Consider the following 17,922-nt stretch of genomic DNA (forward strand, 5'->3'; position numbering starts at 1 on the left):
TCAGTGCCACACACCTAGCAGGAACTCATTGAATGATTTTGCATGATTATATGTAAATGCAGTCAAGACTGTAGGAATTGCAATCTCATCTTGGTTTTCTGTGTTGCAAACTGTGTATAATAAGATTCATAGTCTAGCTGCCAGGCTGAAAGACCCAGCTTTTGAGAGCACAGTGTAATGAAAGCGGGATAGAGAGAGAGAGAAAGCCTCAGTCTGGTGGCCAGGGCTTTTACTTTCCCACACGGCATTATGAATTGTCAGTAGATACAGTAACCCAGTGTGGTATGTGTGGTTTTTTTCTTTAAAAGCCATTTTGCAGGATCATTGAACAAAAAGGTGGAGCCATAGTCTTGGCTTGGAATCCTGGTCCTCACTCCCTGCAGTGGGAGAGAGAGAGGGAGAGACACACTTAGACAAGTCTCAGGAAGGGAAGGAATTGATGTAAAGTAGCCATTTGTTTTTGGAGGGTGGGGGGTCGGGCAGGGAAGGCAAGCCATCAGAGAAGCTCTGAAAACTTCTTAGAGGAGCTACCCTGGAATCTTGCCCATCCTGCATAACAGCCCCTTGGTTACTACTGTTTGAGTCTGCTTTGCAAGAATTTCCCAATCTTTTTCTTCCTTTTCTCCGGAGTGATACTTAATTCCACAAAGGTGGTCAGATAAAATACTGTGTTAAACCAGTCCAGATATCTTGAGCTTCTCCCTCAAGGCAACACTTCTTCGGAGAGGATGCCAGAAAATTTGGAATGCATTATGTTTTGATTATTGAGGACATCCTCAATAATGAGTGTACTAGGTGCTATACTCTTAATACACCTATCCATTGGTCTCCTTCTTTAAGGAATACCTAAGTTCTCACAGTACTACACAGCACTCAGATGTGCTGTCACACAGGCTGATTTTGCAGACTAGATTTTTATATTTTTCCCCCCTTTTTAGTAAGGCGGTTTGAATGTAATCTAGTAAGAAAAAAAAGAAAGGAAAATTTTTTGGTGTTCGGAGAAAATTTGTAAGAAACGTGATAAAAATGCAACATGACATAGGGCAGTGGTATCAGTTGGTTTCTGGGTCATGCATTTGATATCTCTGATGTAGTGGCTAGATTTAATATCAGGAAAAACTGGGTTTGAATCCCCATCAGTCACTTAGTACCCATGTGACCTCAGGAAGTTCATCTAACTTTTCTTTTTTTTCAGTTGCCACTTCTGCAAGATAGGATAGTAATAACAGTAGACTTTATCAAATGAGGTGGTAGGTAGTGAAGAACAATTGAAATAATATATGTAAAGTGCCTCAAAAACATTGAAGTGATACATAAATATCTGTTATTATTTCTATTTCCCATGATGGGAAGGAGTTTTAATCTAGGGTCCATGGACCCTCAAGAGATCTCAAAATAAATTTCAGGGGGTATGTGAACTTGGGAATAAAACATTACATATTAATTTTCATTAACATCTGACTAAAGTTTAGCATTTCTTTCAATTATTTTATTTCTTTTTAAACTGTTACCTTCTCTGTCTCCTAAGCATGCGATCTTCTCTCTTGTCTCTGTGTTTTTCACACACTATTATTCCCTGTGCCTTAGAATCAATATTGTTTATTGGTTCCAAAGCAGAAAAGTAGTAAGGGCTAGGCAATGGGAGTTAAGTGTCACACAGCTAGGAAGTATCTGAAGTTAGATTTGAACTCAGGACCTCCCATATCTGGGCCTGCCTTTCAATCCATTGAGCCACCTAGCTACCTCTTTCTTTATTTTAAAATATCATTCTCAGAAAGTTGTGGCAGGGGAATATATATGGTTCACAGTTAACAGACCAACCAAAAGATCTCTGAGCCTAGTGAAGCCTCTAGACCTCTTCTGAGAATAATGTTTTTAAATACATAAAATTATGAAGGGAACTAATTATTGAGTTACTATTAGAAAAATATTTTTTAAAAAAGTTCACAGACCCTATGTTAAGATTCCCCTGTTTTAGAGAGAAGCTCTTAAGACTGGGAGTAGGAAATCTGGGTCCTATTTCAGGTTTTTTCTTTTCCTCCTTGCAATTCTTTGTGTCTCAGTGTATCCCTCTACAAAAGAGGGTAATAAATCCCCTTCAGTGTCCTAGAGAAGAATGACAAAATAGTGTTGAGTGATGGAAGCCACTCAGAGGCTCAATGTGCTTCCTCACTGAGAATTTCAGAAATACCTCATATACTTGTCCTCTTGCCTTCTCTCTGCAGGCTTCACTGCCCACAGACACACGATCAATAAATGTCTGAGGTCAGATTTAAACTCTGGAAAATAAGTCTTCCTGAATACAGATCCAGAGGTCTATCCTCTGCACCACCTAGCTGTCCATGGGTATTGCTACACTAGTCTAATTTTCTTCCTTACTCTCTCCCTTTTCCAGTCCATCATTCAGATCTCAATTAATATCATATTTCTGATATTATCATTCCTTTATTTGAAATTCTTAATTGGCTCTATATTACCTCCTGAGAACTTCTTTGTCTGACATTTGAGGCCCTCCGTGATCTCATATTGCTTCCCCTCCATGCTGTTCCCTGACACACTAATCTGTTCTCTGTCTCCTAAACATGACATCTTCTCTCTTGTCTCTGTGTTTTTCACACACTATTATTCCCTGTGCCTTAAGTGTTTTCCTTCCCTTCTGTGCTTATTAAATTTCTGTTAAATCCTTCTATGAGGGTTAAAGAGTAACTATTGACTCAAGACATTAAAGAAAAGGGATCAAGAGTTTGGCTTATATTTATTAAGTACCCTCTATGTTCCAGGTCCTGTGGTAAGCACTTTACAAGAATCAACCTTGGAAAGTACGTGCTATCATTCTCTCCATTTTATAGTTATTTCTCCATTTGAGGAAACTGAAACAGACAGAGATTCATGATTTGTCCAGAGTCCCAGAAATAAGAGATGTCTGAAGCCAGATCTGAATTAAGATCTTCCTGACTCCACACCCTATTCTCTATCCACTGAACCACCTAGCTGCCTCCTAGGCAAACAGTTCTTAAATAGCTTGTTTAAAGTCACACAGCTAGCAAGTATATGAGCCTTACTAGCTCAGATCTGAATCCAGGTCTTCTTAACTCAAAACCCAACACTTTTATCCAGTTGCCTCTATAAATTGTACATGATGTTATGTGCTAGTGTGACACAGACAAAAATGAAAAACATTCACTGCAATCAAGGAGTTTCCATTTAACTGGGGGATGCAATCTGTAAATGGAAGTAAGAAATTCATTTCTAGATCATTAGATCAATGACTAGAGGGATGAGGAAAGCTTCCTGTAGGAAGCAGCACCTGAGTTGACCCACAGAACTCTCTAAGGGCAGAGATAAGGAGGGAATATATTCTGGGCAAGGGACCAGACTCTGCAAAGGCATATCCCTTAATTTCCACATCTCTACTCTTTTCCACAGCCTGCCGCTCTAGGAGATTAATCTTGTGGCTGTGACTTATGCTATGGAACAAACACTCATTCTCCCCAAAATCTCAGCTCTGTCTTCTGAATGATGAGCATAGTACCTCTGGTCCATTGGGCATCCTTTCTAACTAGAAGACAAATAGCCATATAGTGTTGGGTATGAGAGCCTCAGAGGGCAAAAAAAAAATTAGGATTGTAGAATCTGAGAGCTAAAAAGAATGTAGAGATCATCTAGTCCAGACTTCTCATTTTATGGATGAGGAAACTGAGGCCCCAAGAATAGAAATGACTTGCCCAAACTCAGATGGGAGTAGGCATCAAAGGTAAACAGGTACTGGGAATTGGAGCCAATGAAGTTTAATCTGTGCTCTACTGCCTCTAATTCATCTCCTAAAGCTTTTCATCATGAGGACTTTATTTTATCATTCATAAACACCTACTTTGTGCAGAAGCAAAATGAGAATGCAGGTTTTCTGACTCCAGATCTAAAAAACTTTCTATTGCAATGTTATGGGTCCAGAAGGTCATGGGCTGATGGGATCTCTTTGTCTTCTCCCCTCCCAGGTACACAAAACCCCTCACCTTTGCCGACTGTATCAGTGATGAGCTGCCACTGGGTTGGGAAGAGGCATACGACCCTCAGGTTGGCGACTACTACATAGATCACAACACCAGTAAGTGCCTGCAAGCCTTGAATCACTGGTTCTTCAGGAGAAATCAGAGCAAAGCATCCAGAAGGTTGATTTCAGATTTCTGGTATTAATCCATTAAGCAACAAAGTCGTCTGAATCTCTAATTGTGTATCTTTCCCATTCAGCTGGTTGGTATTCACTAAAGGCAGCGTCCAGACTTGGACCAAATAATTTTGGGGTCTTTGTCCATCATTGGATTCACTTCACTGAAATGAATAGTCAGTTAAGACAAAAGGAACTTCTACACCAATGATTCTTGCAGATTCTACCTCCTTCAACATCTCTCCTATCTGTGCTTTCTACTTACATGGCCATGAGCCTATTTCAGGTCCTCATTGGCTCTTGCCTGGACTATTGCAATTGTCTTCTAATTGGACTCTCTGTCGGTACCTCCAATTTCTAACCTCTCAAATCCATTCTCTTCATAACTGCCAAATTGGTGTTAATTTTCAAGTTTTTTTTTATTTTTTAAATAACATTTTCCCTATTACATGTAAAAACAATTAAAAAAAATTTTAAAGGTTTGAGTCCCAAATTCTCTCCCTTCTCTTGACTCTCTTCTCTCTGCCCTCTGTCCTCCCTGAGACAGTAAACTTTCTAAGTAGATTTTACATGTGTAACCATGTAAAATATTTTTCCATTTTAGTCATTTTGTAGAAGAGAGCTCAAATAAAAAAAAAGAAGAAAGAAAATGAAACATAGTATGTTTCAGTCTTCATTCAGACTCCATCAGTTCTTTCATGAAGGGCAGATGGGCATTTTTCATATGAGTTTTTGGGATTGTCTTGGATTGCTACATTGTTGACAAGGTAGTATCCCTAAAGCATGTTTTTGGTCATATCATTACCCCATGCAAAAAACCTCAATGACTCCCTATTTCCTCTACAATAAAATACAAACTCCTTTATTTGGCAGTTAAAGCCTTTTACTATCTGGCTCTAATTAATTTATCCAGGCTGATTTCACATTATTCCATTTCACACACTTTAAAGTCAAACTAACCTACTCATTGTACGCCATACATTACATCTCATCACTTGGCTCTGCCTATCCATACCTATAATCTTCTCTTTCTTCTTCTGCCTCTTTATAATCTGCTATCCCCTTCAAGGCTCAGTTTAAATGTCACCTCCTTCAAGAACCTTTCCAGTTCACCCAATTTTAGTGCTCCTTGTTTTTTTTTCCACAAAAATTTCTTTGTATTTATTTTGATGTGCATTTTCTATTTAAGCTGCATGCCCACTGTTTTCGCTAGTAGAACATCAGCTCCTTCAGGGCAGGGATATTTAATTTTTTTCTATCTTTGTATCCCCTGTGCCTTAAACATAGTAGATATTTAATAAAAAACTGGTTAAAGTGAGTTAAAGGAACTAGATCTAGGTTCAATGCTATGCTCTGTCTATTCAAAAGACTGAGGGCAGGCTCTCAGTTTGGTATATGGGAGGAAATAACTTGTATGCTGATTTCTGAGATTTCTGTTTCCCCAGGACTCAGCAAGGACAGACTTATGACCTCCTATCTGAAAATGGCTGAACTTGACCATCCTTCCAGGACTAGATAGATATATTTCTCTGCCATGCAACTACTTGTTCTTTCTATAGGTTTCTCTCCATTCATTTCTACTTGTCTAGGAAAGAAGCAGGTTTGTCTGGTATATGAAGTACCCAAATTAGAGTCCCTGAGTTCAGACTTTTATTAACTAAGTGTGTGACCCTGTGCAAATCACTTGATCTCTCTGGGCCTCAGATTTCTGTAAAATGAGAATATTAGGTTTGAATGACTCCCTAGGTTCTTTTCAGATCTAAGATCTATGATCCTATAATGAAGGGTAAGAAGGGAGAGGCTAAAAGCTTAGGGATTGGGAGCCTAGAGCTAAGTGGTAGTTTGATTAGCAGCAGAAATATTGATAGCCTCAAACTTTAGAAGATTTTCTTAGAGGCTGCTAATGGTATTATAAAGGGCAATCCAACTAAGTGGTACAGTGCATATGGTATCAAGCCTGGAATCAGAAAGGCTCATCTTCCTAAGTTCAAATCTAGCCAAAATTACTTCTTAGTTGTGTGACCCTGGGTAAGTCACTTAACCATATTGGCCTCAATTTCCTCATCTGTAAAGTACATTGGACAAGGAAATGGCAAACTACTCTAGTATCTTTACCAAGAAAACTCCAAACAGGGTCACAGACAGATATTAATAAATGACTGAATGACAACAAAAAAATTATATTAATTGCATTGTTGAATAATAGCAAAGATTTGAATAGTGATTGTGATTGCTTTTTGGATAATGAGAAATAAATATGCCCTTAATTGAGAGTATTTGGGGAATGAGGTTAATGCTTTGATGACTAGATGTGATCCTGAGTTAAATAGGGATGTTCAGAAACTTTAATCAGTCCTTTCCTGTCTCTAATTGCTGAGAATATATCACGCTTATTAAAATCAGAGCACAAAAAGGGAATCCTGAGATGCAGTAAGGAGTATCAAGATGTGACAAGCTTAGCAAGAAGTAGCCTAAGCTGTTGCTGGAGGTCCCAAGTGGAGGAGAATGTTGACCCAGAAATGTTGTATTATATGAGTGATGGTGTGGGGTGACACAGAAAATATTTGCAAACTGTCAGCATAGATAATGATGTGACAATCCCATTCCCCAAAGTAACTGGCACTTCTACTCAGGAGTGAACTATTGGCTGATAGGATCATAGATTTAGAGCTAGAAGGAACCTTAGCAGTCCTCCCCTCTCCCTATTTTACAGATGGGGAACTGAGGCAAGGAGAAGTGAAATGTGTTGCCTTGTGAGCCAAGATTTGAACCAAAGTTTTCCTGACTCCCCCAAGTCCAGAGCCCTGTCTGCTATTCCATACTGCCTCAAAAGACTCCACCCTACAGAAAGTGATAATGAAATGAGAGAAATTATAGTCCAGAGCTTGCTGTGTGGCAGCATCCTACATGACATGAATGAGGCCACTTGGCTTTAGAATTTCTTGATTATGGACATATAATTAGTTCTACACATGTGAGGGCTTTTTTTTAAAGACTCAGTTTTTAAATGAAAGCTGATTAATTCATGGTGATCTGCACCACTCTCAAGGGAGCAGTGATAGGACTGATGGAAAACCATGGCCAATAATTCTACCTGAAGTGAGGGTCCAATTTCTCCCCCCATACATTAATTCTGCCTATGAATGGGTTTGAAGGACCCACACTTGGCCTATCAAAGGTAGCTGAGAACCCTCTCACAGAGATGAAAGGTGTAGCTCCCCAACCAGTCCAAAACCACCATGTGGATAAGCATATTTGGATGAGCTAAGCTAAGCTCCTACTGATGAGTGGAGCAATGCCCAGCTTTTCCCTTGAGGTCAGGATTGTGATTTGTAGTTGAAACCAAATAAACACATGTTAACTTGCCCATTGAGCTCACTGACCTCTGGGCTGTGATTTAATATAATTTTTCACACCCAAACCAGGATCTTTAAAATTGGTAGCAAATTTCAACCAAAGGAAAATCTCAGCCGCTGAGTCTTAAATCCCCTGGTTACTTTACTCTTTTTAAAATATATTTTATTTATTTTGTTATATATTTTTCAATTACATGTTAAAAATTCTTAGCATTCATTTTTTTTTTAATTTAAGCTTCAAATTCTCTCCCTCTATTTGGCAATATGGTATCAATCATACATGTCAAGTTATGCAAACATCTTTTCCCATTAGCCATGTTGCAAAAGAAAATGTACAAATAAAGGAAGTAAAAAAGTATACTCCAATCTACATTTAGAATTCATTAGCCCTCTCTCCAGAGGTGGATAGCATTTTTCAATATAGATCCTTTGGAATTGTCTTGGATCATTGTCTTGACCAGTGTTAGTAAACCTTTCATAGTTGATTATCATTACAATATTCCTATTACTATGTACAATGTCCTCCTAGTTCTACTTACCTTATTTTGCATCAGTTCATATAAGCCTTCCTAGGTTTTTCTGAAAACATTTTACTTGTCATTTCTTAGAACGCAATATTCCTTCACAATGATGTGCACAAATTGTTTAGCCATTCCCTAATTAATGGGTCTGATGGCTTTATTCTTTACTTCTTCTTGGCTTATAGAATAATTGTGGTGCATGGAGAACTAGATGTCAAATGTTTGCTGGCAAAATTAAGAATAGGGCAGAAGTGGACATGCCTGACTTTGTATAAAACTCTGAGAGGTGAGGCCTAAATTAATTTTTGGCCATGATATACTTTCCCAGACACACTCAATTCTCAACCTTGTCATTACATAAACTCCTTTTTACTTTTTTTCCAAATCCAACATTACTGCTTTTTTATGTGTTTGTTTTTTAATTGTTGAACAGGATCATCATTTGAGAATACTAAATCTATAGATTATATGTATAAATCCTATAACTATTTCCAAATAGGGCCCTGTATTTGAGAAAATCGAAGACTTATCTGTCAAACTGAAAGCAATTGTTTGGACCCTATTAGCAGCTTTCATTCTTCTTATTTTACTTTCCCAAATTTCTCTATGACGATGGATGATGCAATGGAAATTTGGAGTTAGGGAACCCAAATTAAAATCCTAGTTCTGCCCCTTTTTACATATGTGTGGAACATTGAAAAAGTCATTTAAAATATTTGAATCTCGGGTTATCTTTTTGTTTTGTTTTAATATATAAAATAATAGAATTAGACTATATTGGACCCTTCTAGCTCTAAATATATGATTCTGTATTTCCCCAGGCTTCAGAGTGATAAAGAGGAATCTGAGTAATTAAAATAACTCCAGTTTGCCTGGGATCTCATTAATATATACCTACCCCTCCCCAGATATAAGTTGTAACCCATCCATACAGCAGGACAAGACCTTAGAGCCATTTAGTCCATCTTTCATCCCTTATTTTTTACATAAGGGAACCAAAGCTAAGAAAGATCAAGTAATTGCCCAAGGTATCACAGGTAATAAATGATAGAACTAGTATTTGAACATGGGTCCCATGATTCCAAGTTCAGCACTTTTCCCCTGGCACATTCATCCTGAACAATTCTTCTTCATGCCTTTCCATAAGTTCTCGCAGTCAGGAATATGTGCCATCTAGTTCCCCTTGCTCATGCATGACCAACCTACCTCCTCTCCCAATCATAAGAAATCTGGATGACTCATTTCTTTTTTTTTTAAACCCTTACCATCTGCTCTAAGACAGAAGAGTGTTAAGGGCTAGGCAATGGGGGTTAAATGACTTGCCCAGGGCCACACAGCTAGGAAGTGTCTGAGGTCAAACTTGAACCTAGAACCTCACTTCTCTAGGTTTGCTCTCAATCCTCTGAGTTATCTAGGTACCCTATGGATGGCTCATTTCTTGCCATTTTTTGATCATGAGTCATGACTACACCATTGTCAATGATTGATACAATCACAGTGATAATTAAGACACAAAAATATTTTTTAAACTTAGCCATGACCAATTTTTTTTTTAATTTCCCCACCAAGTCTTTTAGGTAGATCAGCTCATAGAGAAAAAAATTTATTTCTAAATGTGGGTAGTAGAAAGAAAGGAATAAAAAACTTAGATAAAAACAGACTTGCTTATAACCCTCCCATCCCTGAATAATTACAAGTAGAATGTAGAAATGAAATTTTCTCCATTTTTGAGCACCTTCTTGACTAGCTCATTCTTTGCTTTGCACTGCCCTTTGCCATGCCTGCTAGAGCCATTATCTTTATAAATTGCATACTGTCCTAGGCCCTCACAGCATCCAGGATGTCCTTGGGCCCATGCCCAGATTCCAAGCCCAGGCTTGGAGCTTTCCCTTGATATTCTTTCCTCAGTCAAACTTTGGCTATGGCTCAGGAAGCATTGCCCAGGGACTTTGTTGGGAAGCTTGTATGGCATTTTCCCTCCAGGATCCATCCATCAATCAGTCTACAAATATTTATTGAGTGGGCTAGATGCTACAGGAGCCACAAAGAAATCTAAAACATGGCCCCATGAGTTAGGATTTTGTAGGGAGTCATTCTTAGTAACAGAATAAAATAGAAGAGAACAAAATGGCACACTATGTCAACTTAGTCCCATAGTGTATGCAGTAATCCATATATACCTCCACTAACTCTGAAAAGAAGGGAATTAGATGCATTTTCTCAGCTCTTGTCTATGGCTAAGTCTGGGGTGCGGTGGGGTTGTTGTTCCCATTTACCCTATTGTTGTCATTGTGTATATTTTCCTGGTTCTCCTTGCTTCATTCTGCATTAGATCCTATAAGCCTTTCCATGCTTCTCCATAGTCACGTTCATGGTTTCTAATAACATACTAACATTCTTTTACATACATGATCTCCCACAATTTGTTTAGCCAGTTGTGAGTCAATGAATATTGACTTTGTTTCTAGTTTATGCCCACCACAAAATGTGCTACTGTGAATATTATGCTGTATATGGGGACTTTCAGTTCGTAACACCCTTGGGTTTCTACCTGTGGGATCTCTGAGTTAAGGATATGAGCATTTTCATCATGTCCTTAGTATGATTCCAAACTTTTCCAGAATGTTTGAGCCAATTCACAGTTCTATCAACAGTGCATTATTGTCCCTGGCAAAGTATAAACAGAGAACATTCTCTTCCGATCTCCTAGACTCATGTCCTACTGCCCTCTGAGGCACTATGAATTTCCTCTCTGCATCTTTGATGCTTTGATCTGACAGGAAAAATGTTTTCTCTTTTTCCCAGGGACCCCTGCCTAGTCCTCTCCATCAAGAAAGGGCTTTCTGGGATAGATAGACTGGTTTCTTTGATTGAGAAACATGGTCAGTAGCTTGAAATCCCTTTATCAAATCAACCCCCAACCCCATGCCCACACCAGTCCACTATGGCAGATGAGGGGAGAGAGTAACCTTTCCTCCTGTGGCCAACAGAAAGAAGGTTAAGTCCCCAACAAGGTCTCGGGTCTGTTTCAGAAACCACTCAGATCGAGGATCCCCGAGTGCAATGGCGACGGGAGCAGGAACACATGCTGAAGGACTACCTGGTGGTAGCACAGGAGGCTCTGAGTGCCCAGAAAGAAATCTACCAGGTGAAACAGCAGCGGCTAGTGCTGGCCCAGCAGGAGTACCGCCAGCTCCACGATGTCTGGGAGCACAAGCTGGGCTCCCAGATCAGCTGTGAGTATCCTTCTCAGGGTCCCCGGGCTCTGTTTAGCTCTTCTCCTTTAAGGTAGGGACCAGAGAGTAGGGGACTCCCTCAGATGGGTGCTTAGAAGCTAGGATGCCTTCCTTGTATTACAGCAACCAGATGAAGAGGGTGAACAAATAGGAGGGAGTTCTGCATGGAAAATAAACAGTTTATGATATCAGAGATTGTAACATGAGTCTCTGTCAGAAAACTTGGATTATTTAAACTCTGCCACCTGTGTAACCCTGAACCAGTCATTTCCCCTCTTTGGACTTTAAATTTCCTCATCTGTAAAATAAAGATATGAGATAAGAGTAGAGAAATGGAAAAAGAGCCAACCTTGGAATAAGAAAGACCTACATTCAAATCTTACCTCTGACATATACTGGCTGTATGATTATGGGTAAATTACCTAACTTCTCTGTGCCACAGGCACTTTTTATGCTGATACGCCCTAGTAGGTATAGTCTACACACCAGGAGTTCTGTACTCAGTTTGGAATTATACATCTGAAAAATGGGGTGGGGTAGAGGAGAGAGGGGGGGTGGGTGGGAAGGAAGACAGGACATTACAAGGTCTTGAAGGTCCAAGGAGATAATTCATAAATATGAACTAGTATAAAAACATATATAAGTATAAGGGATTACTCTTATCATTATTCAGAATGATGGGATTTTTTTTCTATTTCTAATTGAAAACTGGAATCTAAAGAGAACCATAGTCCCTATAACAAATGGTCATCCTTTGAATGCAGGTTCTGTAGGAAGAATACAACATGGATAGGAAACAGTCCCTCATAAATATAACACTGATGAAGGAAAGATTAGCACAATCTGTTTAAGAATTTAAAAGTTTACCAGTGGAATTGCTCAGCTACAGGAGGGGGAAGGGAAGAGGCAAGGGAAAGAACATGAATCATGTAACCACGGAAAAATAGTCTCAATTAAATAAATGAATAAATTTTATTTTTTAAAAATCAGCCTGAAATGAAGGCTTATCTAGAATTTTTTAAAAAGAATTCAAAAGTTTAAATTGATATTGCTAAGTCAATATTACCCAGAATCCTCCTTTTGTTTAGGTTACGGAAGCAGCAGAACAAAGTGGGGTGAAATTAATCAGAAAATATTTCCTGAATGTGATCACCTTTTTAAGCCAAGATTTGAAAAAGGGACAGATCAAAAGGAAAAGAGGAGAATCAGTGACAGTCTAGGAGATTTTTAGAACATTATTCAGGCTCGATATCTCTCACTTAGGAAATGAATAAAGATCCGGAAGAGAAATGATAAAACAAAAATACTAAGGTTTTTATGTAGATGAAGTTTGAGAAAGCAGCTTAGCCTAAGACATACTCACTTCAGTTCGGGAAGAAGAACCTTCATTTTCTCACTTGCAATGACTTTTATTCCTACTGTGATGTGTGGTTTAAAAAAAAAAAAGGAAGGGAGGAAGAGGATAAGGGAAGGCGGGAGGAAGGAAGGAAGATCACCCTCTTGCCTTTCTTCCTCCTTGTTAAATCTCAGAAGACTCTCCATTTTTAAAGTGTACCATGAGAAGCACCATTGGACTCAGGTCTTTGATTGGCCGAATTGAGTGTGACTTGATATGCTGACCATTGCAATGTTCAGAAAGCAACTGATCTTTTCCAGAGCTAAGCACATTACTTTGGAATTGGTCTTTGATGCTTTGAGCCATCTCAGAGACTGAAGAATGTGCATGGTAACAAAACTAACAAATCCACAAGTACAAAATGTTTCTGCTGACAAATATTGCACATACACACACACACATAAACATACTTCTACAAATCAACAAAAGTGATAAATAACATTAAATCACAAACAGTGGTCTCCAATTTATAACTACAAGTTTTCCATAAAAATACTAACATACAGTATATTATTTTCTACATGGAAACCTCTCACAGGAAATTGGTTCAAATTTTTCCTATGTCATTTATTGGACCTCAGTTCCTTCATCTGCAAAATAAGGTTATTAGATAGCCCCTGAGGTCCTTCACAGCACCTAGGTGGCACAGTGCTAGGCATGGAGTCAGAAGGACTCACTTCCCCAGGTTCAAATCTGACCTGACATTAACTGTGCGATGGACAAATCACTTAACCCTTTTTGTCTCAAACTTCATTTGTAAAATAAGCTGGAGAAGGAAAAGGCAAACCATTCCAGTATCTTTGCCTAGAGGACCCAAAATGGTATGAAAAGAATCAAACACAACTGAAAAGTCTTAATTTAGAGACTTGTTAGGGCAGCTATATGGCACTGTGAATAGAAGACTGGAGCTGAAGTCAGGAAGACTCATCTTCTTGAGTTCAAATCTGATCTTGGACACTTACTAGCTGTGTGACCCTGGCAAATCAAAATCCTGTTTCTCTGTGTAAAATGAGCTAGAGAATGAAATGGGAAACCACTCCAGTATTTTTCCTGGGAAATCCCCAAATGGGGTCATGAAGAGTCTGACACAACTGAAAAACAACTGAACATGAGATCCCTCATAGCTCTAATACTGTTATTCCATGATCTTTCAGTAAAACCTGCAGCAGCTTTGCCTAGCCTTTACTTGTAGACCTAACCAGCTGAAAGGTGAGAAACATCTCTAAGTACCAGGTTCACTGGAGAAGCTTAACTAAGCTTAGCCCTCTCCAAGCAGCAATAATATGAATTTCCATCTCTCTTGGGTCTTAGAGAGTGTAGGGGAAATGAGGGAGAAGAAGAAACTCTACCCAGGCACACTCAAGGACTATTTAGTCAGCCCAGTTAAAAAAGACACTCCAGAATGACCTTTCAGAAGGTTAAGGTCTATTTTCCTAGTGTTTTACAAGCATTGTTTGCCATCCAAGTTGACTGCTCTGGCCCAACCGGTAAGGCCACATATTTCTTCTCTAACTCAGATGACCCGTTGTGGCTTGCAAGGGCTTTACAGACTGTTCTTGGTCTGCCTGGGGCCTGGACCACACCTGTAGCCCAGCCCAGAGGAGAGAGACTGCTGTCAGGATTCCCTAAACACCTTGCCCCCTTTCAGTAAGGCAACCTTCCTGACATCCTCCCTTTTGCGACCAAAGATGGTGTTCTGGAGATATCAATTTTTTTACTCTGTTGTCTTCCATAATCCAGTGAGAAATCACAGGAAAGACTTTAGAAATTGTCTCATGCTCAAAAAGGAAAGTAACTTGCTCAAGGTTACACAGTTAGAGGAGCATCCATGACTTTAGTCTTTAGCGAAATCAAAGTATTTCCAAGTACGGCATCCTTTTCCCCTACCCTGAAATCTTTATTCATTAACTCCCAGGTTTCTCCCTCCCAGCCTTCTCTACACTAGAGAAGATATCATTTGATGCACCCTCCCTCCCCCAATATAGATAGATGGATATAGTGAGGCATCCTTTTCAAAGGCCACTAAGCAAATATTAAGAGGCTTGAAGCTATAAAACCTAAATTACCCCTCTCAGAAAGGATTTATTTAGCTAGACTCAGGATCAGGAAGAAGTGGGTTAAATTTCTTCCTCAGAAACTTCCCAACTGTGTGACCCCAGGCAGGTCACTTTAACTGCTCTGTGCCTCAGTTTCCTCAACTGTAAAATGAGGGGAGATGGGACTTAATGGTCTCTAAGCTTCCTTCCAGCTCCAAATTTGTGATCTATGATCCTTTGTTTAAAGTCAGGGCATAAAGGTGAGGCAGAGGCTGCAACTATCTAGGCGAAACTGAAATGAGTGATATGAACTCAGAGCTATCAGAAATAGTATAACCTAAACTGATTATAGATGTGTGTACACCCCCACCCCACACACACACTCCTTAGTCACATATCTACACTCACATTTACAAACAACCCTCATCTAAATAACCTTCATTCATTTGGTTACCACATAGCAAATGTCCACCTGTCATATGCCTAAATCTGTAGTAGTCTCTCTGGGAGACGCAGGAGGAATAGGTGATAGTCTTTGCCCTCAAGCAAATTGTAGCCTAGTTGGGGAGACCAGATAAATTCAATTAAAACATTTAAATAGCACATTTATTACCTCAATATTTGTTATTAGAGACTCAAAACAATCTATATTGAGCCATTTAGCTGGACTGACCACAAGGAAATAGAATCGTAACTCAAGAATTCGAGAGGGGCAGCTAGGTGCACAGTAAATAGAGTGCCATGTCTGGAATCAGGAGGAACTGGGTTCAGATCTAACCTTAGATACTTCCTAGCTATGTGCCACTGGGCAAATCCCTTAACCCTGATTGCCTTGCCCCCTTCCTGGTTTAGAGTTGTTACTAAGTCAGAAAGTAAATTCTTTTTTAAAAAATCAAATTTTAAATTAATTAAATTGTTTTTAAAAGTGTTTAAAAAAATGATAGGATCTTTAGCCCTGTGTTTCACTGTGAAGTGTTGAGGTCTTGTTGTTTATATATAATGAACTTATAAATTTTTATTATATTTACAAATATCTTTTTATACATCATCATATGATGAATCCAATAGATGGTTGGAAAAACATGCTTCTGAGAACTACCAAAGAAGCACACCACTCTCCCCTAAGCAGCAGGGGGGTGGGAAGGATGGGGGGAGAAGACCAGAGTAACCAAATGAAACAGACATACACTGTCAGACATGATCAATGTATTGATCTGTTTGGATTAACTCTACTTCTTTGCTACAAAAGAGAGAGAATTCACTGGGATCCATGGAAGAAAGGGAGGGTCATTGGGAATTGGCTGCTATAATTTTTTTAAAGTGTGTCAACACTACATTTTTTTCAAAGTTAGCAACTTTATTTTGTTTTATGTTGCACTCTAATTGGATTACTTGTTATCAAAGAAACATTAGAATTCTACCTTTTATTACTTTTGCTTAAAAATACTTGTACTTTCGTTTTGGGCAGATTAGTTTAATTCTTCAAGATGTTGCAGTTTTCATTTTGTTGTATAATAAAAAACTTTTATGTAATTTAGAATTTACAGTAGTGCCAGACAAAACAAATATTTTCAGACAGTGTTAATAACTTAATTATTACTTCTATAGGAAAATACAGTGTTTGAAAGCAATTAGTTTTAAGGTATACTTACAGCATTACTTTGAATGAAAGTTTTCTCTTTGTTTCATTCTGCAGAGCTCCTTTTCATTTTAAACCCTTACCTTCTGTCTTAGAATCAACGTTGTATATTGGTTCCAAAGGCAGAAGAGCAGTAAGGGCTAGGCAATGGGGGTTAAGTGACTTGCCCAGCCAGGAAGTGGCTGAGGCCAAATTTGAACCCGGGACCTCCTGTCTCTGGACCTGGCTCTTAACCCAGTGAGCCACCTCTGTTCCCAAGAGCTAGTTTTTAAATGAATATTAATATTTTTTTATTATGTTTCAAAGAAAACAATTGAGAAAATGTTCACTTAAAAAAATCTGAACTGGTATGCTGTTACCATTTTCATAAACTATAAAACATTTATTTTTTAAACATTTTGATAAAAACTTTAAAATAATCTTTTTTTTTAAAAAACCACCCTGCTCAAATTTGCTTCTTGAACTAAACGAGCTTTCTTTTTCCTCATTCTAGTGGTCTCCGGCTCATCATCCAGTTCTAAGTATGACCCTGACATTCTGAAAGCTGAGATTGCCACTGCTAAGTCCCGGGTAAGGTGTTTTCTGTCAGTTGTGCCATTCTTTCAAGGTCACTGAAAGGATCCCAGTAAACTAGGAGCTCCAGGACCACAGTGGCCCAAAAAATATATGTCAAAGTAGAAGAGTTTGTTTTCGGTAAAAAGAGCCATTAATGTTCCTATTGATTGACTTGGATGGTGTATAAAAACCAGAAGACAGAATGCTTAGCAGTATCATATTACTGGATCTCAAAATTCAGGAGAAAAGGAGGCAAGAAGACTCAAGGGGTGAGCTCCAGATGACAGGAGTGAGAGGTTTGGGAGGAGAATTGTTTTGGGGAACTGGCTTGGCCTCAAATAAAATACATTCAGTCTCTTTCTTGAATATGGGGAGAGATGGGGGCTCTCATCTGACACTTTGGATTCATTCCTCATTGTCAAGGGAGTGTGGGAGTGACAGTTTCCATTTCATTCACATTTGTTGACTGATCATGGTCCTCTCTTGTTCTTCTCTGTAGGTCAATAAACTGAAGAGGGAAATGGTTCACCTCCAGCAAGAACTGCAATTCAAGGAGCATGGCTTCCAAACCCTGAAGAAGTAAGTGCATCTGTCCCATCCTTTGCAGGTTTCTCTTTCCTTCCATTCTCCTCTTCTTCTTTTGCCCCTAATTCCTCCCTCTTCTCCTCTCCTGTCTTAATGCCTCTTTCATCAGGAAGATTCCAATCTAGGATGAGAGCCATTGTGAATGATAAAATCTAACTTGGAGTTCTAGCTTAGCTCTTTTTTCAGGGTCTAGATTTAGACCTAGAAGAAATTTTAAGTCTATAGCAGAGTTCAGCAAATTATAGTGTCTGTTTTTCTATGGCCAATGAACTAACTTTTTCTTTTAAAGTAAGATATTATTTACATTCTTAGTCACAAAAACAGATACCTAGCCAAATTTGTCCTCAAGGATATAATTTGCTAATCCCTGATATAGAACTTTGATTTTTCTAATGAGCCAGGAGTTAATTTCTCCTTCTGGCCTCAGTTTCTT

The 17,922-nt window shown here is 38.8% G+C and overlaps 1 protein-coding gene across 1 annotated transcript in view; it reads left to right on the plus strand.

Annotated features, from left to right (window-relative positions):
• Positions 1-17,922, plus strand: part of WWC1 (WW and C2 domain containing 1) — a 153,545-nt gene that overhangs the window by 74,183 nt on the left and 61,440 nt on the right. Inside the window, exons 2-5 of the mRNA XM_007473983.3 lie at positions 3,996-4,105; positions 11,075-11,278; positions 16,843-16,919; positions 17,404-17,483. Coding sequence (XP_007474045.1) covers positions 3,996-4,105; positions 11,075-11,278; positions 16,843-16,919; positions 17,404-17,483 — 471 coding nt within the window. The remainder of the gene's footprint in view (positions 1-3,995; positions 4,106-11,074; positions 11,279-16,842; positions 16,920-17,403; positions 17,484-17,922) is intronic.

The sequence above is a fragment of the Monodelphis domestica genome, chromosome 1 (genome assembly GCF_027887165.1).
Source record: "Monodelphis domestica isolate mMonDom1 chromosome 1, mMonDom1.pri, whole genome shotgun sequence".
NCBI classification, from domain to species: domain Eukaryota; kingdom Metazoa; phylum Chordata; class Mammalia; order Didelphimorphia; family Didelphidae; genus Monodelphis; species Monodelphis domestica.